We start from the raw sequence: 21,405 nt of genomic DNA on the forward strand, positions 1-21,405 counted from the left end.
GGCACAGTCTAATTATTTAGCTAGGCATAACATAGTTAGTTAACGGAAAATGTTTATGAATACCTTCAAAAGTTTCCCCATGAGCCCTTCACAACAGCGGTGTAGCCCAAGCATATAAATCTACAATTTTAGCAAAAGGAGATTTTCAGAAATGTGTATTCTGGCAGTTCGATAAAACCTAAGGAAACTGTTCGAAAACTGTTAAAAATAAAGATTAGAGCCAAGTCAATCTTTTAAGAACGAAAAATTTTTCCCATGAAAAATACCTACTAACAATCTTTATCCAAAACGTTATTTCGAAAATCCAGCAGACTCATAGGATCATAGATATATTATCTATTTAGGAACAAGTAAGTGCATGATATTAACGAGAAAAATAACATTTTGGGATCTCAGAGTTCTAGAAAGTATGTTTCTATGGTGGGAAAGTAGGGGACACTCAAGGGTTATATGATTTTCGTCACAGCAATCGTGACCCCAAGCACAATTTGTGTAATTTCAAATGCCTACTATGTAAAAGCCTACTATGTTATTTTTCATAAAGCCTTAAGCGAAATTATTTTTTCTCTAATAAAACAAAAATTATGTAAAAGCCTACTATGTTATTATTCACAAAGCCTTTAGCGAATGGCTAATAAAATCAATATTTTGCCTAAATTTTATTCTGCCTACAACTCATATACAAATATATAAGAACTGCGTCATTAAAATGTTGTGAAATTTTTTTTACGTTTTTGTATTATTTTAATCTTTTTTAAAACCAAAAACATTTCCCGTTAAGTTCTGAGTACTTGGATTTTGGTTATTTGTAAAAATATTTTTCAAATTATAGGTATTTCGAATTGTTTGGAGGGTTTGGTAGTTAGTTATGTTGGCTGATTGAGTAGTGGCCTCATAACACTTCACTTCTCCGATTTTTAACCTTCACGCTTGACCTTTCTATTTTTGAAGTGAAGTCAATTATTTCGATAAATCTTAACAATGACAAAATTTTTGAGAAAAACATTTCTACCAATTTTTTCGAGAAACTTACTGTATAGGCTACAATGAAATTTCCTTAAATTTATTAGTTTTTATGATTCAGATTCTTTGTGGAATAGGTAATAAATAAAAATTAGTCATTTCTTAGATAGAACGGGGGTAAAAGTTTTAAAATACGTTTAAAAAATACCTATTCATGTTTTGAAAAGAACAATAAAATTCAATAACCCTTCTGTAAATTCTAAAAATCTAAATCATGAGAATTTTTGAGACATTTGTTCTGTTTTATGGCTTTTAAAAACCCCTTGACCGTTTAGTTAATCTTTTTTTTAACGTATACCCACCCTTATTTGTACACAATTGCAAATTATCTAAGTTACTCTTACCTACGTCAATATTTTAGTTTACTATTTTATATTAGCTACTTACAAATATATAAACTATTGTATTCAAGTCCGAATAATCCTAATATAAATCCTCTGTCCTTCAAAACTCGAAGTTACTATTTCAAAAGACTTCCAACTCAAGGTTAAGGAAAAATTCCGGGTGTGTGACGTACTGGAATACGTTTTTTGGGCCATGGACTTCATAAAATATAACATCCAATTAAAATGAAGCTTGATATTAGCGTCTAGTCAGTCCTAGGTCCAATGCGCTCCGATTCGAAAATAATAAGCAATTGAGAAGGGAATAATCACCCGAACACTTTTTCGAAGTACAGTACAAATTTTCATTCATCTAGATTTTAAACCCTCCGAGAAACTATGGAAAAATATTATTTAAAAATGCAAAAATAAAAACAAAAATAGGGAAGTAATTGTAACGGTCTTCAAATCCAAATCGAAATTTTCAGCATTTTATAGTTAAGACAATATTAAACAATTTTTAACAATTAAAAATTAAGGAATTAATTAAATTAATTCTGGCAACATCTGGAATATCAATCCTTAAACTTTTCTGAACATGGATCAATTGACAAAATACGGTCCTCAGATTTTTCACATTCAACTCTATCTAGCTCGTTGTGGGGGAATAAAAACAATTTTGTAAAAATAACCGAAAATTTCAATTTTTTAATAATTTTATAATAAAAAACGTTTGTGGAATTATTTGTAGTTCAGACGCTAATGTCGTCTGTATTCTATTTATAGCTTACCACACCCTAATACAGACAAGTTCAACAACGCATGACTGAGTCCCTAGTTCATTATTAGTACATGCACTGAAAGTTGGGCAGACTATTCGCTGCTACCCTCGTTCGGCAGTGGAAAATTAATTTACTTTAACATGGAACGCTTTTTTTCTTCACAACAAGAGTAAAAATTTTCATCACAAGAGTATATAGTGTTTTATTTTGCTCGTTTTACCCTTGGAAAGCATTTTCGAATATAAAAAACAACTGTTTATTAGTTAACAAATTAATTTGTTTTTATAAATTAATAGCCCACTCGCACAAATTTGTTTTTTTACCAATTGACTCCAAGGTCCATTCACATTTTCAGTGATTGTTGATTGTTCAGTCATTTTAGTATTTCAAGTAGTTTGTCGATAGCACTTTTTGTTATTAGGTGACTTTACAAGAATTTTATTTACTTCATCTAAATTCCATTTGTATTCCACATCCTTAACCGAATCACTCTAAGACTGATACTTTGAAGAAATTTGGTCTTTAGTATCAGGTGTCGGGTATCCTAACTATGGTTTTCCATAAGGTTTGCACAAAGATTAATACCGAGATAGTTCCTAACTAAGCCAGCCATAGCTGCATACCTACCTCTTCTTTTCTTTTTCCCTGTCGCTTTTTATGATATGTTCTGTACAATGTCTGTTATGTTTAAAAAAAGAATGAATAAATTAAACTGAATTGAATTGAATAAACAGTATACCTAAATATACAATGCGTGTAGTTTACATCTTCGCATTGGCGTCCATCACAAGTATGACAGAGTACATTCGTTAAGAAATGCATTATGCATCTAAAAAAGAGGCATTATATGCATATGTTAAATGTAGCTTCGATACGCGTTGAGTTGTATGATATTTGCAAAAGTGTGTTTCAATTCATTCAACACATACCTATAGTACCTCTTTTTTAGATGCATTGCTTAGGGCACGTACTCTGTCAAACTCGTAGTAGATGCTTATGTGAAGATGTAAACTACATTCATTGTATACAAATCCACTTACATATAATTATATTTTCTTATAGGCAAGTTGTATTACACAAATGTATGTATTTAAATGTATTACACAAATGTAATACAACTTGCCTATAAGAAAATATAATTATATGTAAGTGGATTTGTATACAATGAATGTATTACATTTGTGTAATACAACTTGCCTATAAGAAAATATATATGTCTTAATAAAGCAGTAAACACGTTATTATAAACATTAGAAAATTTCCGAAAATTGTGATGAGCTTATTTATTTCAAGAACTGCTTAATACCAAAAAACGTCATTTTAAACTGATTATTCTAATATGCTTCCAAAAGGTTAAAGGCGGCTCTTATCTGGTTTTATAATATCATGAGCTCTAATAACATTTTTTTTTCAGAACTTTAAGCTTTCGCAACCTATTTAATTATATTGTAGTGTTATATTTGGAAAATAACATTTTCTATAGCCAATAAATTCCGATAATGACATTTGAAAACTATAATCAAAAGGTTAATTAGGATTATAAATAACTTGATTACTAGATATAATTTAAAAATAAACCGTTTTTATTTATGTTTTATAAATAAATAATAACAAATAAATATTTTTTTTTACTGCTACAGAAATCTTTTTACCGTTGTGCGTACTTCATTATTAATTTCTATAAAAAAAAAGTATTCTATTTATTACCTAATACAATATTAGAGAAAACCGTAAACTTTAAGTACTGGACTGTGTCATCTGTATTGTACAGGTGCACCATCTTTTAAATCGATATGTAAACATTGAATAACTTTGGAATTTGTCAACCGAATGATTAGACATGTTTTTGAAACGTCAGTACAATTTTAACCATGAATTACCTCACACCCAAACAATCTAATTATCCTTTTGTAATGAACCGACATATTTTTTACTTTAGAAGTAAGTAGCACAGTCCAGTAATTAAAGTTTTTGGAACTAACAACATACCTTCACTAGAGGTAATGAATGAACAGCTTGTAAACCTAAACTTCTTACCAATACCAATGGCATAAACGTTGTTGAATATAATTTATGTAGAGCATCGATACCAAATACAGTTGGAACATTATTAATTTGTGATTTCCGTTCATACTCTTTTAATAATGCAAAGTTACCTAGAAAAGTTTTTTAATATTATAGCTGACATGAATAAATAGAAAAATCTACTTAGTAAATACTGGTTAGGCTGTTAATTAACCGGCAAATTTAGCTATTTGGCTGCGACATATACATTATTTTATCATAAGCGGTATACAAATAATTATCTGTACTATTATTACCCGACTGAGCAACGCAAAAGAGTGGTTTTGCGTTTATTTTTTTCGAATTTTCGAATCCTTCAATAACTCGAATATTTTTAAAACCACTTCAATTCTTTATAATTTTTTAATTCGTTTTCACTTCTTTCAAGTCGAAAAAAAACTTTTTAATAAACGATTTCTATTACCTCTTACTCAGAGCTCTACTAACAAGGATCCTTTCTTTCCTCGGACAGCGACGCGACGATACGCACCAATTAATTGTAATTTCAGGATTCGATTTATCCAGGCTTTAGCGTATATAATTATTGAATTTGTTTTAATTTATCATTATATTCTAATTTCAGTGGTTTTGGCGAGATCGAGGGGTACGAACACATCCAGACATATAACCATAACAAATAAAACAAACCTATTTTAGAGCCTCGATAAACAGCTTCTTCAATTAATTTTGTTAAGAGAGCAACATCTTGAAAGCCAAGATTTACACCTTGACCGGCCAATGGATGAACTCGATGTGCAGCATCCCTTAAAATCGAAAATTATCATCAAATTCAATGAGGACTTGATCAAATGACCTCAATGATATGATCAAATTTAATTAAGGACACATGAACATCCTTAAAATCCCATTTCCAATCCAATATAATTTGATAATTAAAAAGAATTGAAATACAAACCCAATCAACGCAACTCCATGATTCACATAGTTTGAACAATGTCCAAAACCAACTGGAAACACAGCTCGACTTCCTTCATCAACCCCTTCAATTTGCGGTGGTAATTGTCGAACGTTATTATTCTGATTTACATTCAATTTAGTAAGTAAATCAGTCATTCCTTTTGATAAGTTGTCAACTAGTTGATCGCGTGGAAATTGTTTGAACTAAAAACAAAAATAATTTATCAAATTACTGGCAGCAATGCTCGGCTTTATCCAATTATTATTTTGGCTTTAACTTTGGTAAAAATTGAAAAATTTGACAAAAACAAATGTGACAATTTCAATTAAGTTACTTATTAATCCAAAAATTAGATTATTTTCCACTAGTGTACTTACAAAAGCTTCATTTACAGCGTCCACGAATTGATCATTTGGTAATTTGCTAATTTTTCGTGCATTTTCAGAAGTTGTAGACCATACAAGGGAACTCAATTTTGATGTTAACTAAAAAAAGACACAAATATTATGAAGCTTACTTATAGAACTATTAACTTTATTGAATACATACAGGCAACAAAGCGATTGGCCCATCTGGTGTAAATCGTTGCCACGCTGTTGTATTTGGCATATCATCTGCTAAATGTAATGTGGCCACAATGCTACGTTGATCGTAATTCCAGTGAACATAATGTACTCCCATTGCATTTCGTATCCTCGAATTTGCTCCATCTGCTCCAATCTAAAATTAATAATTAATTTTAAAAATCAAACAGAATGCATTTGGTATTAATATTTTTTGAAAATCTAAAGAAGTTTGGATTGTCGAAAACAAAATTTTTTTCCAGTAAAACTTTGTTTTCTCGTAAAGTTTGGAACGGATTTGACTTCAACTGGTCCCATTTTTTTCTTTTTTTAGAGCTACAAACCCCACTTTTTTGTCTGTCTCTTTTCGTTCACTATATACGCAAGTTGGTAATAGTAATTACGTTCATCGGTTAATTCATTGACTCGCATATCTAAATGAAGATAATTTTGTAGCAAATACGGTGGCATATGATTTTCCTCGAAATATCGATCAAAAAGTTTACAAGCATTCCAAGTTTTGATATTTATTTATTTGACATTACAGGGATTTTTGTTACTATTTTACATTTACATTCGGTAAACAGATGGGTCAAGGACGAGTCTAATTCGAATCTTGTACTACTAGTATAGGTCTTACATTTAACCGGACACAGTGGCAGAAAGGAAAACTTAGCACAAAATTTTACGTAACATGGAGTATACTTTTTACAAAACATATAACGAATTGTATTAAATGTTATACTCAAGTTCATAGATTTATTTGTGGTTCACTTGACGTCAATAATGACCATGGATTTAGTGTTATCTCAGTTACCGTAATGCAATTAAAAAGAGATCAGACACGATTTCATGGTCTTTTTAGGCTTTAAATAAAGTGTAGGCATTATCATCATAAATTCAATAAAATCAGATTATGTTTGACAATTCGCTGACATTTGATAGTGTATTTTGCTATTTATTAAAAACATTTTAATCCTATGTTTTAAACTTGAACATATGAATTGGATGGCTAACAATTTTTTTAAATTATAGACTTGGAGATGCTGACGCAAAATTTCCAGTCATTTGTTATACAGTATGGCATCAAAAGGTCGAAGGAGCATAATCGAATAATGTTTAAATAAATTTTTATAGGCGTTATTTTAATTGATGCAGGTGAATTTTTTGTATAAATAATAGTTTTTCTCTTGTCTAAAAAGACGGCATATTTGCGGCAGTACAGTAGCTGCGGCAAAAAAGGTCTGTAACAATTTATTTTAATCATTCTGCGATTACGCTCCGGCGACCAGCGATTGAGTCTTTATTACACTATCAGTTTATTGCGTACACAACCGAATTTAGAACTACGCTAAAATATTTATAATTTCAGAATCTATTCATTATCAATCAATACATGGTATAAGACAAAGGCGCTTCCGTCTATCTGTCCCTAATCCCTATGTATGCTTAGATCTTTAAAACTACCCAACGGATTTTGATGAGGAATGTTTTTATGTATAATAAATGCATAATATAGTAGAGTAAGATGTTGAAAAGGGGTTGAAAGGGTTGTGCTTCAAAAACTTAAAAAGTTGTGCATCGATTAAACTCAAATATTGACAAGATATTTGCGATAAAAGTGGGAATGAATAATCGAATATTTTCAAATATACCCAAGTGGGGTACCAAATAAAAAAGCATGACGTGTATATTTCAAAACTGCAACTCATATGCAAGGGAGTATGATGGGAGGTAATTCCTAACTAGTATTAGTAATATTATTTATTTGAATAATATCTCATTTTCTTTTATAAGTAAGTACGACTGTATTGGGTCGCCGTTTTGCAAATGATTTAAAAATTCGTGTTAGTGTTTGCAAGTCTATTATGATATCATCAATTAATTATTATTAAATGAAAAATATTTCTCAAGTTTATTTTCGTTACAATAATATGAAAAAATAAAAATAATTTTTACGAAATATTTGAAGATTTTCACATTCATAAAAAAAAATATTTTTAAATAACAAAAATTCATAAAATGTGTAAATGAGAATATGTTCTACATACGGTAAATTCAAAGACCGTCGATTTGTAGATAATCCATTAGGATTTTACAGAATTTAAAGAGGCACAGAGTTTCATACACCCTTAAAGTGTGATGAAAAGAAATTGAGCCAAATTTCGGTCACGATAACTCAAAAATGAAAAGAGATACCAAGCTGAAATTTTTATAGCATACTCAAGACGTAAGGCTCGACTTCGTAAATGGGCAACATAGGTCAATTGGGTCCTCGGTCCGTGGGACTCATCTTGTTAACCGTTAGAGATAGAATAAAAGTTTAAATGTAAAAAATGTTCATTATAAAAAAATAAACAACTTTTGTTTGAAACATTGTTTCGTAAACATCACTGTCTACCCGAGACGGCGCAAATTAGATTAGAACAAGTAGAGTATGTATCTAATAGGTACCTATACATATTTTGTATATATGTATGTGTTTGTTTATTACTATTACTCTTATTACTTTGTGTGTAAGAGTGACTATGATTTTTTACTTATATGACGATTTCGTAATCAACGCTGTCTATACATGGTATATCATTTATACAGGGTGTCCTGTGACTCAATGGACATAGCTTAAGAGCGTATTTTTTGGACAATTTTAAGTCGAAACTGCTTTATATAATATTTTCCAAAACTCAATAGTTAAGAAACCATACTAGAATCGTATAGTCACGTCTTTTGATTATTAAAATAAATAATATTTAATTATATATATTAATTTTGGTCTCATTAAAACTTATTGCAAAATCGATAATTTATTACTTTTTAAACATATTTGCTCAGTAAGTTAATAATAATTTATGTCAATCGTCTAACTCATAAAATTTTAATATTTATTATAATTTAGAAATAACTATACCTACCAGTAAAAAATTATTACTCTAAAATATTTATTACAATCAAAAAATTAAAAAACAGTTAATATATTTACAACACAGGAAAAATAGGTTTTTTTGATCTAAGAATAGAATGAAACACAAACGATGAAACTAAAACACATTATTAATGTTTATAAGAACAAATGAAAACAAACAATTGACTAAGTTAATTGTTGAAATACCATGTATAGACAGTATTGATTACGCAATCCTTTGTTTTTGTTTACATCATATAAGTAAAGAAAGATATCCATTCTTAGATAGCCACACATTCATAACTGATATTCCCATATAATACATACTATAAAATTTGCACCTACTTTGCGCCCTCGTGGGTAAACAGTGATGTTTACAAAAAAATGTTTCAAACAAAAGTTGTTTATTTTTTCATAAGGAACATTTTTTACATTTAAACTTTTGTTCTATTTCTAACGGTTTACAAGATGGGCCCTACGGATCTAAGACCCAACTGACCTATGTTGCTCATTTACGAACTCGACCTCACTTTTTACGTCCTAAGTTACGTCCTAAATTTCAGCTTGATATCTCTTTTCATTTTTGAATTATCGTGTTTATAGACGGGCAACTGGAAATAGACTCTTGAGGTGATTTTAAGAACACCTATACCAAAATTTCATTCGTAGCATTAATATTTTAAAGCGTTACAGACTTGGGGCTAAATTTAGTATACCTTGATATATATTACATATATACATGGTATAAAAATCAAATATGGACACCATATCACTTCCCTGAACACTTATAAAGTAGTCAAAATGGACTCAGCGAGGGGCTTACCGAGGGGCGTGTCAAGTAAGAGCAGCTATGTTTCTAGACCTGGATTTAGCTTATCATTGATTTAGTAGAAATAATAGAAAGAAACAACAAATGATAGAGGAGCTAAGAATCGAGCTCGAGTTCTTGAATTCAGTAATCCAAAAACTAAAATAAATGTTCTAACGCATGAATGTGACAAAAAAAGGATAAAATGTTGTGGATCAATGTTACCTACACTTACAGTACAAGGCAGTAAAATGGCCACTCAAATTTTTCATTCAACAATATGTTTATAATAATAAATATAAACATGATCACTGCTAAGAATATACTTTGTTTATTTTAAATTCATATTTATTTTAAATATATTAAATTCAATTATATTCACAAACCGTGATACTTATCGATAATTGAAAATTTATATTACACAGACATTATACCTTCAGGCACATAATTAAAAGTACCCATATTAATTAGTTAAAATTAATAAGCATCACATTAATTTGAACTAATATTCTAGGATAAAGCACGTCAAAAAACTCATTAACCCTAACTTTCTGCCGCGTGGTAAGTAAGCCCCTGAGTCGATCTAGAGCATTTACTCTCATAGAACATATAAATGGCAGAGCGGCCATTTTCAAGATGAAGGTGGGTGTACAAATCTGGAGAAAGAAGTGGACCCTAACCGTCTGGAAGCAACGGTATATCAAAGCACCCATTTTTTATAAACCGAAAAAATAGTGACTGGCAAAACTTTATGGCGATTTAGGAGGGTGTATCAGTAAACCGAAAAAAGTGGATCCTAACAGAATAAACTCAAATGCGATTTTCTTTTTACAACATGTACTTTTATGGAAAAATAGTGGCAGACACCCCAGATTGGCAGTATTTCTTATGACTAGTCAACTGTTCAAGCTGTTTCGATATTTTTTGACATTTATTGATTTTTGATCTTGAAACTATTGACCTTGAATATTAACCGCTTTATCAATAGGACGTTAATGAATGTAAGCAGGGTTAGTCGCCAACTAAGAACAAAATCGCAGAAAAAGACGTATGCACGCCAAAAACAGGTGCAGTACATGAAAGTTTTCGAACGTACGAAAATATACACTCCTTTTCAACTTTGCGTCGTCTAAAAAAACATACTATTCAAACAAAAAGTTACGATTATAAAGTGTACGCAAAATATTTCATTTTATTTTCAAAATTTTATGAATACACGCGGAAACATTGAAATATCTTCCAAGGTCGCGTTAATTCATTTTCAGATTTTGATAAAAATCTACGTAGTACCATTTGGCAAGCAAACTGTTTCGAAACGATCATCCAAATCAATTAATATAACGTCCAGATTCAGCGTATTTAAAAAAAATGTACATAGACACCAATTATTGTGAATATTATTAAATAATTTTGTTTGTTTGTTGTTTAATTTAAACGAAAAATATTATCAATGCGGCCGGTATATTTGTCCATGTTTACAAAGAATGAATTTCAACAAAACACATATTTTGACGGAAGTTTTCAAGTGAAAAAGAAAATCAGAAATTTACATCGAAAGGTATTTATTTTACAAATTTATTTTTCTGTCTTTTCATTTCTTAAATGTCCCACAAACAAATTCCATAGCTTATGTCTTAAAATATTGAAATTATTTATTATTTTTACTTGTAATGATAAATTCCCGAAATTTTGCGTTAATATATCCAATAAGAATAAATTCGTATTAAATTTAAAGGAAAATTAACCAATAGAATTGTTTAACGAAAATAGTTTTATCTATTTTTAATCCCCGACACAAAAAGAGGGGTGTTATCTACGTTTGTGTCTGTGACATCGTAGTATCTAAATGAATGAACCAATTTAGATTTTTTTTGAGTTTTTTAAATTATGTAAATTTTACTATATAGACGGTTACTTTTAGAATGCAATATTCGATTTTAAGAAAAATGTGTTATTTATTCAATCTCTGAGGGAATTCGCTTAGCTAATGTAGCTCCTGCGTTACGAATTTTTACTACTTTTAAAAATGGAAATCCCAACCCGAAGTGTTATAGTTTAATGAAACATGACTGCACAAAAGATATTCAAGAAAATTAATTAATAATTATTTGGAAAAAAGGAAAAAATTAGAAAAAAAACTGGAGCGAAACGTTAAATAAATTTTTTTTATTGTTTTTCTTGGCAAAGTACCCATAATATTTAATATATTTATTATATATATATTAGAAAATCAATCGTCATAAAATTTCAAACAAATCATGTGTACTTAATCTACTCCAAACAATGACATGCTCTATGCAGGCGTGTAAGAAAATTTGCGAAATTTTTTTAATATTATTTCTAAATTTGCGTAAAAAGTAATTATTTTAAATTAAATATTCTAATAGGAATAAATAAAATAAATAAAGTAAAATTATTAAGTAAAAAAATCAATCATATATAAGTGAAATTAATTTCCCTACGCGACGTAAAAAATTGATAAACTAAAGTTGATCAGTGATCTGTGGTTGAAGATTCGATTAAAATTCTTAATATCAAATTTTCGGAATAAACCACAAGTGTCGAAGAGGACATTTGCGTGTGTATTAAACGACCTGACCAGACATAAGACCTGCAAACCTTTTTAATAGAATTTGGAATAAAAAAGCAAACACAAACACTAGGTGTATAAGTTTGCCCGCCATCTGTGTGTGTCTGTTTGCCTGCCTTTAGCATCGTAGCTCCTATAAGCTCCCCAATGATCGTACCAACATTACATACTACTGTCAGGCATTTTCCACTCTCCCTCCCCCAAACACTCGAAAAAGGGTAGCATGGTTTGATTGATAGTGATCGGGAAGGGAAGAGGGATTATGTCTGCTAAGATTACGTAGCATTTGTGCGGACGTAAGGGAACTTATTAGGAGTAAAAACTTTTACTTTAACTTTTCAATTTTTACTCATTTTATTTTCAAATTCTGTTCTATGTCGAAAATGTCCGCGTCAAGGACATATATATGTCCTATGAGAGAAAGTGCTCCACATGGACTCAGGGTATCATTTACCACGCGGCAGAAAGTTAGGGTTCATGGATTTTTTGACGCGCCATATCCTAGAATAGAGTTTTATTTAATTTTGTAAATTTCACTTAAAATCTACAACTTAACGTTGAGAATCTTCTTTTTTAGAATTTAAAGAATCGAATTCCTAATTTGTCCGGACTAGTTGATTAACACAAGAAAAAGATACACTAGTCACGCACCTATGGTTCATATTTGATTATTAAATATGATTTTTCGATATTTCTGGCACAAATATTCAGTTTCAATTGTAAATTTTACATAGGACAACAAAGAAAATGGAATGAGTCCAAAATTTTAATAGATACTGATTATTAATTAATTTAAAAAAGTGAAAACAAACAATTGACTGAGTTAATTGTTGAAAGACCATGTATAGACAGTGTTGATGACCCAATCGTTTATTTTTTACGTCATGTAAATAAAGCAAAATATCATTCACTCTTAGAAAGTGTTTCAAACAAAAGTTGTTTATTTTTATAAGGAAAACTTTTTACCTTTCAACTTTTGTTCTATCTCTTACGGTTTACAAGTTGAATCCTACGGGCCCAAGACCCAATTGAACTATGTTGCTCATTCACGAACTCAACCTTACTTTTTACGTCCTAAGCACGATATGAAAATTTCAACTTGATATCTCTTTTCGTTTTTGAGTTATCGTGTTGACAGACAACCGAAAACGGACTAATTAGATGATTTTATGAACACCTGTATCAAAATTTTGTTGGTAGCATCAATATTTTCAAACGTTTCAAACTTGGGATTAAACTTAATATACCTTGTATATATTTCATATACATACATGGTATAAAAATTGTTTTATTTTCTAAATACGCACCTGTTTTTACGATTATAATTCAATATATTATTTTAATTTTGAAAATATTAAATATTTATAATTATTTGTATATGGAGTGTAGGGTGGATGCTTGTATAATATAATATTATATTATAACGAAGAATTCGAATAAAATATTTCAAAAATATAATCTAAAAATAATCATCCCAGCAAGTTAACCGTGTTATTGTAATACATGTCATTACATCCTCAGTTATCGAATCCATGAGAGTATGTTTTTTGTTCACAATAATCTTACTCAAGTACATATTATTAGTATCGCGGCATTAAATTACCAAACTTCAACAAAACTTTGAATCTTTTTGAAGAATGAAAATCTAAAGAATTATAAAGTCCACGTATTATGTGGGTGGGATGTTTCAAATGTAATTAGGGAGAAGAGAAGTGTGTGTGTGAAACGTGTTAAAAAATTTTTGAATTGTTTTGAAAATGCCTAAGACGTCCACCACTCTAGCTAATAATTCAACAGCATGGAACAGGAAACATGTGTCGTTAAATATTCGTGAACCATTAAATTTTAAATTTAAAATTTTTATGGATCCAGTAACAAGAGCTGAAGAAACAAGTGATACTGATGATCGGAGTAGTATTTCAAGTGAGGAAGATGCGGCCTCTGGATCGGATATCGAACAACGGGTGTGTTCTCAATTTTTTTTATTTTATTTTAAAGAAAATATATGTTTAACATGTTTTTTATTTTAAACGTATTTCGTCTATGATCGTGAAGTAAAAATTATTTCTATGGTTTCTAACGATTTTGGTGGTGAAACTGTTAGAATTTTAAAACAATACAAACGTGAAACACCGACGTCTATTTCTTATCGTGTTAAGATTATTAATTAACAAGACACGCTATTTAATTTTAATTCATCTAGTAATCTATACATAGAAAAATATTTATAAATTTAAAAGAGTATTAGCGCGATTTTGAAAATCAATAAACTTAATTTTAAAAACTATTTGACTGTAGGGAGAAATCTTATGGATTCGCGTCATCATTGATGACGCATCCTATTATGATCATATTCTCGCCCGATTATAAAGTTAAGCTACATTGGACACACTAAGTTCTAGGATGGGTGACCGCTTGAAAACATGTGTTGTTGCTTTTTTTATTAGTTATAATAGTTTGTTATACATACGTTATTAATTTCAATTTACAAATTATGAAATTTTAGTTAGTCATACACACTTATTCCAAAGCTTTAAGTTTTCCTGTCATTTTCCTTTATACTCTGCATATACATGCTGCTTTTTTAAGTTGAGATATGCTTGAAATTCGACAAATAACTTTTATCGATAAAAATGATTCAATCGAAAAATATTGAGTGTGTGGGTCACACTTTAATAAGGGAAACGGTTCGAGAAATCACTCCCGAAATATGTAGTGTATTTAAAAAGTTTTGTTAAAGAACAATTACATGTATGTAAAAAACTGAGAAATTTTGTTTATCTCCAATTTTGATAAAACTCAGTATATAAGGTAATTTTGCCCCATTTGATGCATTTGACGACTGATCGAATAGTTTATGAGATACGGACTAAAATCGATCCAAATATCGCGATATCTCCGAAATTCTGCATCCAATCATTAAATTAACCCGATTTTTATACTTCTTGGGTCAAAATTACCCCATCCACCGAGTTTCATCAAATTCCAAAACAAAATTTTTTTTTGCGTTTTTCTCGATTTTTTCAAAGGGGTACCCCTTAAAAAAATTGCAAAAAATCGAAAAGTTTTTTGTATCTCCAATTTTGATAAAACTCAGTATATAAAGTAATTTTGACCCAAAAAGTGCAAAAATCGGGTGCATTTTACGACTAGTCGAATAGTTTTTGAGATACAGACTAAAATCGATCCAAATATTGCGATATCTCAGAAACTGTGCATCCAATCATTAAATTAACCCGATTTTTACACTTTTTGGGTCAAAATTACCCCATCCACCGAGTTTCATCAAATTCCAAAGCAAAATTTTTTTTGCCATTTTCTCGATTTTTTCAAAGGGGTACCCCTTAAAAAAATTGCAAAAAATCGAGAATTTTTTTGTATCTCCAATTTTGATAAAACTCACTATATAAGGTAATTTTGACCCAAAAAGTGCAAAAATCGGGTGCATTTGATGACTGGCCCAATAGTTTTTGAGATACGGACTAAAATCGATTCAAATATTGCGATATCTCAGAAACTGTGCATCCAATCATTAAATTAACCCGATTTTTACACTTTTTGGGTCAAAATTACCCCATCCACCGAGTTTCATCAAAATCCAAAACAAATTTTTTTTTTCATCCAATCACTCAATTTAAAAAATAAATATATGTTTGGTAAAAAACTGATAAAAACCCCTAACTACCCATCAAAAATGGGGTTAGGTACGCCCTTGTGAGGTAGACTTGTTTACGAAGTTTTTACCTAATAAACAACTGTGGAAAATTTCAAAGATACATTAATTTTTTTCCTTTTAGATATTAAGTTTAATTGTACTATAATTGCATTAAAAATTGGTAAAACTATTATTCAATTTACGTAATTTTCGAAAGAAAAAAACCTCGAAATTTCTATCCAATACGGGTCTTGTGAAATAAAAAGATTCTTCTAACACATTATGTTTGATAAATATATGATAGTATGGTAGCCATATTTTTCCAAACCTGATATGTCCCTTCGAAAACAACTAGAAGTTAATTCCAAAGAATCCTGTACAAAACCTTATTAATAAGTCACTTCCAAATTATACTCTGACGACACAAATTAAGCAAATTTATTAACAAATTATAAAACTAACGTAAATTTATTTCAATTTAGATTCGATCCCGGCCAGTAGAAGATATATGGAGTACAAGTGAAATATGCAAAGCTTTAGAATCACTACCGGAAGCTTCAGAAATTTTAGAATGTTTACGAAATGGAGAAGAAGCAAAAATATTACAATATAAAAATGTATTAACAACTGGTCTATTATTTTCATCATGGCTAGGAAACGTAAAGTTTTTACATTTAATTATTGAATTTGGTGCTGACCTAAACGTAACGGATATGGCAGGAAGGTAATTTAATCTATAAAATAGTAGTTCAAATGTGTATCAGGGGTTCCATAATGGGGTTTTGATTCTCACACAAAGTAATAACAAACAAAAAATTTACGAAAGTGTAAATCATACAAAATTACATTAGCCAACTGACCACAGAGCAATATGGAATCCACTGGGTCCATTTCCGGTTGTCTGTCCGTCTATCCGTTTGTTCGTCTGTCTGTCACGATAATTCAAAAATGAAAAGATATATCAAGCTGAAATTTTTATAGCGCGATTAGGACGTAAAAAGTGAGGTCGAGTTCGTAAATGGGCAACATAAGTCAATTGGGTTTTAGGACCCATCTATAAACCGTAAGAGATAGAACAAAAGTGTAAAAAATATCCCTTATGAAAAAATAAACAACTTTTGTTTGAAACATTTTTTCGTAAACATCACTGTTGACCCATGAGGTCCCAAATTAGTTTAGATCATTATACATTATATATTATATGGGAATATCAGTTATGTGTGTTGCACCACACTCGTGTTATATATACACGACTGTGGCTATCTAAGAGTGACTATCTTTCTATACATGACGTAAAAAAACAAACGATTGCATAATCAATTGTTTGTTTTCACTTGTTTTTCTTTTAAATTTTAGGACAGCATTACACTTGGCTGCATACAATGGATCAATCGATTGTATGAGAATATTAATTGACAACAAAGCAAATGTAAACGCATGGGATGTAATGAAACGTATAACACCATTACATTGCGCTGCCAGTACAGGAAATATTGTATCTGTACGATTACTAATACAATCCGGTGCAGATGTAAATGCTGGTATTACTGGACGTAGTCCATTACATTATGCCGTACAATGTGAAGCTATTGATTGTGTTCGAGAACTTTTACTATATGGCGCTTGTCCAAATACACCGCAAGTAAGTATTTCCTAGGATCGATTTTCTAACTTCCCGTTGACAGAAAAATATAAAAACTTATGTATGGAATATTCAGTAGAATCTCAATAGCTCAAATTTTTTTAAAACCCCATTAATTTTCTATAATTTTCATTCATTATTATCTTTATAAGTCCGAAACCCAGCGAATCAAGGAATGGCTACGACAAGCCCATCTTGATTACTGGAACTTTGCACAGAGCGCGGGACAGGCCATACCTTGTACAAACACAGATAGGCCATTCGACTGTGCCCGCCTGAAACCCATCAGAGCACAGTCGAGAAGCACTGTAGAGCCTCTACGGAATCCTAAACTTGAACTTGAAACGTATCTAAAAACACTCTCCATTAAATTATCTTTTTCCTTAGAGCCTTTTCCAAACTACTCCGACTTTGATAATCATCAATCAATGTTTGTGTAATCCTTTGTAGTTTTTTTTTTTAAATATTCTTATAGGTATTTACAGAAACACCATTACATGTAGCAGCCGCGTTAGGTTCAGCAGAATGTATCCGTTTGCTGTTAGAGTATGGTGCTGAAGTACGTGTTCAATGTGGTCTGGAAAAAATCACTGCATTACATTTTGCAGCCGAGGATGGTAATGCCGAATGTGCTCGTTTATTATTAGACGCTGGCGCCAACGTAAATATTGTCAATAGTCGACATCAAACACCCTTACATTTAGCTGCACTATCCCAATCAACGGAGACTTTAGAATTATTTTTGAAACACTGTGCCAATCCAAATGCAGCTGATATTGATGGACGCACTCCATTACATAGTGCCATTGTTAAAGTGTCCCGATGTTGCGAATGCGTACAATATTTATTAAATGCTGGAGCTAATGTAAATCAAGCAGATAATTTTGGATACACTCCCTTGCATATTGCTGCATTGAATGAATTCTCCAATTGTGTTTTGTTACTTCTGAACCATAATGGAGATGTTACAGCCAGAACAAATGGTGGTGTCTCAGCACTATCGTTCATTGTACGTCGAACTCCCGATGTAATTCCACATTATTTGGCAAAATTTGATCAAGCAATTAAAATTAATGATCACGACATAGGTGACGTAGATTGTGAATTAAAATTAGATTTTCGTTGTTTAGTTCCAAGTTCGCGCAAAGGTGAGACAGAATTATTACTTACATTTATCGAAGTGGGACAACGTGACGTATTAAAGCATCCATTATGTGAAACATTTTTATATTTTAAGTGGAAACGTATACGAAAATTTTTTCTTTTTAGTTTATTTTATCATTTGGTTTTTGTATTTTTATATACTGCATATATTATAGGGGTGTTTTTACGAAATTGTCCAAACGAATCCCGTTCCGCAGATTGCACAACTCCGGCTTATGTTAGTATTATAAGTATTTTTCTATTTGCGTTAACAATTTTATTATTAGGTAAAGAGTTATTTCAAATGGCACACGGTATACGAGCTTATATACGTCATTGGGAGAATTGGTTGCAATGGTTAATTATAATCAGTGTTCCCCTCTGTGCGTTACGAATCGATTATCACATTGATATCAGCGTTGAAATAAATGATTGGCAACATCATGTTGCAGCAATTGCTATTTTTCTTACATGGTTGGAGCTAATGATAATCGTTGGACGTTTTCCAATGTTTGGATTATACGTACAAATGTTTCAAACAGTTGCCATAAATTTTTCCAAATTTCTTATCGCTTATAGTTGTTTACTAATCGCATTTGGTTTGAGTTTATGTGTATTATTCACAAATTATCGTCCATTTCAAAATATCGTATTGGGTTTAATTAAAACAATTATTATGATGTCCGGTGAACTAGAATTCGAGGATATTTTCTACGGAGACGATAAAAATAGTGGGGTTATTTTATATCCAGTGACAGCGCACATAGTATTTTTAACATTTGTAATATTGGTTACAATTATTTTAACAAACCTATTAGTGGGTTTAGCTGTAAGCGATATTCAAGGCTTGCAACAAAGTGCAGGACTCGATCGATTAGTACGGCAAGCTGAATTAGTTGCACATTTAGAAAGTATGTTGTTCTCAAAATTGTTAAGTTGTATACCAAAAAAAATTTTACATTTTTGTCACCAAAGTGCTTTATTGTTATCGTCACAGCATCGTTGGGCACTTTATATTCGACCAAATGATCCGCGGGAAAAACGCATACCACGTGAATTAATTCAGAATATTTATAATTTAGTAGTGGAACGAAAAGAACGAGTTCGTAGTAAACGTATGAAACAGTGTATTTTAAATAGTTGTGGACGAGAATCGAAAGATTGTTCAAAACGTTCAAGAATGTCTGAACAACATCAAAAACGTATGAGTAATCATCAACAGATGACAACAGTTTTGAATGAAATATTGAAATGTAAGAATGAATTTCAAACAAAATTTGATGTATTAACAGAAAAAATTGATAAATTAGAACAAAAAATCAATAAATAGTAAATAATGATATAGTTTCGTTTCATTACAAGATTTCCATCCGTCATCCGACTTGTAGGTGTGAATAATTATCAGCAGGGTTTTTAGCAAACCATACCCGTTAGACTCTGATTTTTTCATCGAATAAAAAGGCAAAATATCCCTAATGTTCTGTACTATATTTGCTTCCCTAGTCTAAAAATAGACCATTCTAAAGAATGATAAATCTTAACTTACACTTTTGCTATAGCAGCGCCATCTTTATTTTCTGTTTTTTGGACACTTTTACGGAGATAGATAGTCCTCCTTATTTCAACAATCCATACATGGAAATTAAATAAATAAACTTACCAATAAATCACAAGTGAAAGTTGTACCATCTTCTAAAGTAACTTTTGCCACTCCCTCCTTAGATGTCGGTAAATCATATGATTTTATTTTCGCACCGTAAAATAATTTAATTGAAGAATTGTCACCAGCGGCCAAAGATGCTAATTCTTTTTCAATCGATTGTAAAATTAAATTATTCTCAACAATATACGCCAAATTTTCAAAATCATCATGGTTAAATGTAATTTGTGCATCTGAACATCCATCCCAAACCTAAATCAAAAATTATTTTTGTTATTTGAATATTAATTGACGAAGTTTCTTGACGAATTGACGAAAATTTGATCATGTTCTTCAACCGCTTATATACCTGCATACAATTAACGGGAGCATATCGAACTTGTTGTATATGTTTCCATGCACCCAATGATTCGAATAATTCAACAGATGATGGCGTTATCGCAGATACACGTTTACTGTACGTTTCCGATATTGCTATTTTTGATTGTGGTCTGCCTTCCAGCAATAATACTTTCTTTGAATTCAATATTGAATTTTTACCTATAACAGAGTCAAAATTATTGATACTTCATAAAACTAGTTTTTTTTCCTTTTTATACCTTGCATATATGTAATATGCAAGGTATAAACGCTATTTAAGTTTGTAACGCTTTGCTGTGAACAAAATTTTGGTATAGGTGTTCATAAAATCACCTAATTAGTACATTTTCGGTTGTCTGTCCGTCTGTCTGCCTCTCTGCCAACACGATAACTCAAAAACGAAAAAAGATATCAAGCTGAAATTTTTACAGCGTACTCAGGACGTAAAAAGTGAGATCGAGTTCGTAAATGAACAACATAGGTCAATTGGGTCTTGACCTATGGGTCCGTCTGATAATATCTTTACTAATAGTATAATCTAAAATGAACTTCGATGTTTAGAAATTTTATGCAGCAATATATTAGCAAGCAATACAAACGAAACGCTGCTACACGCTTTATTCAGCCCTAATTGAAAATTTACAGAAGCTTACCTAATGCTAAGGCCATGGTAGAGCCAACCATGCCTCCACCGGCAACGATAATATCATGATGATTATTTGATGCTTCCGTATGACAAAAATGTTTCAAGATAAAATATTTTTTCGTGTTATTTATTTTTATTATTTTAGTTAAACGAATCATTTTAATAATGTCTTCGTTGTTCGTTACTTGCTCATTTTATTTCGAGTCCAATGCTGGAGTTTGGCTTAAGTAAGATGATCTAATTTTGTTTATTTTGATACTTTTTTTGGTTAAGTTTTGACTTTCTTTTTGCTGTCAAATGTGATAACTATTCTTACCCCTCAACC

At 30.8% G+C, this 21,405-nt stretch overlaps 2 protein-coding genes across 2 annotated transcripts; one reads left to right on the forward strand and one right to left on the reverse strand.

The window, feature by feature from the left end:
* Positions 1–3,737: 3,737 nt before the first annotated feature.
* LOC123292017 (ubiquinone biosynthesis monooxygenase COQ6, mitochondrial) lies at positions 3,738–21,379 on the reverse strand. The gene is made up of 9 exons (XM_044872517.1): positions 21,088–21,379; positions 20,424–20,614; positions 20,075–20,326; positions 5,661–5,831; positions 5,489–5,596; positions 5,109–5,314; positions 4,841–4,956; positions 4,118–4,284; positions 3,738–3,806 (listed from the first exon to the last, which is right to left on the reverse strand). Exons 1-9 carry the CDS (start codon positions 21,236–21,238, stop codon positions 3,777–3,779), a joined length of 1,392 nt encoding a protein of 463 aa, XP_044728452.1. The 5' UTR covers positions 21,239–21,379; the 3' UTR covers positions 3,738–3,776.
* LOC123292018 (transient receptor potential channel pyrexia-like) lies at positions 13,519–19,559 on the forward strand. Its single transcript, XM_044872519.1, has 4 exons — positions 13,519–13,938; positions 16,112–16,353; positions 16,986–17,271; positions 19,497–19,559. Exons 1-4 carry the CDS (start codon positions 13,732–13,734, stop codon positions 19,497–19,499), a joined length of 738 nt encoding a protein of 245 aa, XP_044728454.1. The 5' UTR covers positions 13,519–13,731; the 3' UTR covers positions 19,500–19,559.
* Positions 21,380–21,405: the final 26 nt, after the last annotated feature.

This window comes from Chrysoperla carnea, chromosome 2 (genome assembly GCF_905475395.1).
Source record: "Chrysoperla carnea chromosome 2, inChrCarn1.1, whole genome shotgun sequence".
Lineage (NCBI taxonomy): Eukaryota > Metazoa > Arthropoda > Insecta > Neuroptera > Chrysopidae > Chrysoperla > Chrysoperla carnea.

Excerpts from the sequence above, each read along its gene's own strand:
- LOC123292017 (XM_044872517.1), bottom strand. The coding sequence starts at position 21,238 with ATGATTCGTTTAACTAAAATAATAAAAATAAATAACACGAAAAAATAT. Across the intron at positions 20,615-21,087 it reads TACCATGGCCTTAGCATTAG|GTAAAAATTCAATATTGAAT; the intron begins GTAAGCTTCTGT and ends ACTCTGTTATAG. Across the intron at positions 5,597-5,660 it reads GGCCAATCGCTTTGTTGCCT|TTAACATCAAAATTGAGTTC; the intron begins GTATGTATTCAA and ends GTCTTTTTTTAG.
- LOC123292018 (XM_044872519.1), top strand. The coding sequence starts at position 13,732 with ATGCCTAAGACGTCCACCACTCTAGCTAATAATTCAACAGCATGGAAC. Across the intron at positions 13,939-16,111 it reads GATCGGATATCGAACAACGG|ATTCGATCCCGGCCAGTAGA; the intron begins GTGTGTTCTCAA and ends ATTTCAATTTAG. Across the intron at positions 16,354-16,985 it reads GTAACGGATATGGCAGGAAG|GACAGCATTACACTTGGCTG; the intron begins GTAATTTAATCT and ends TTTAAATTTTAG.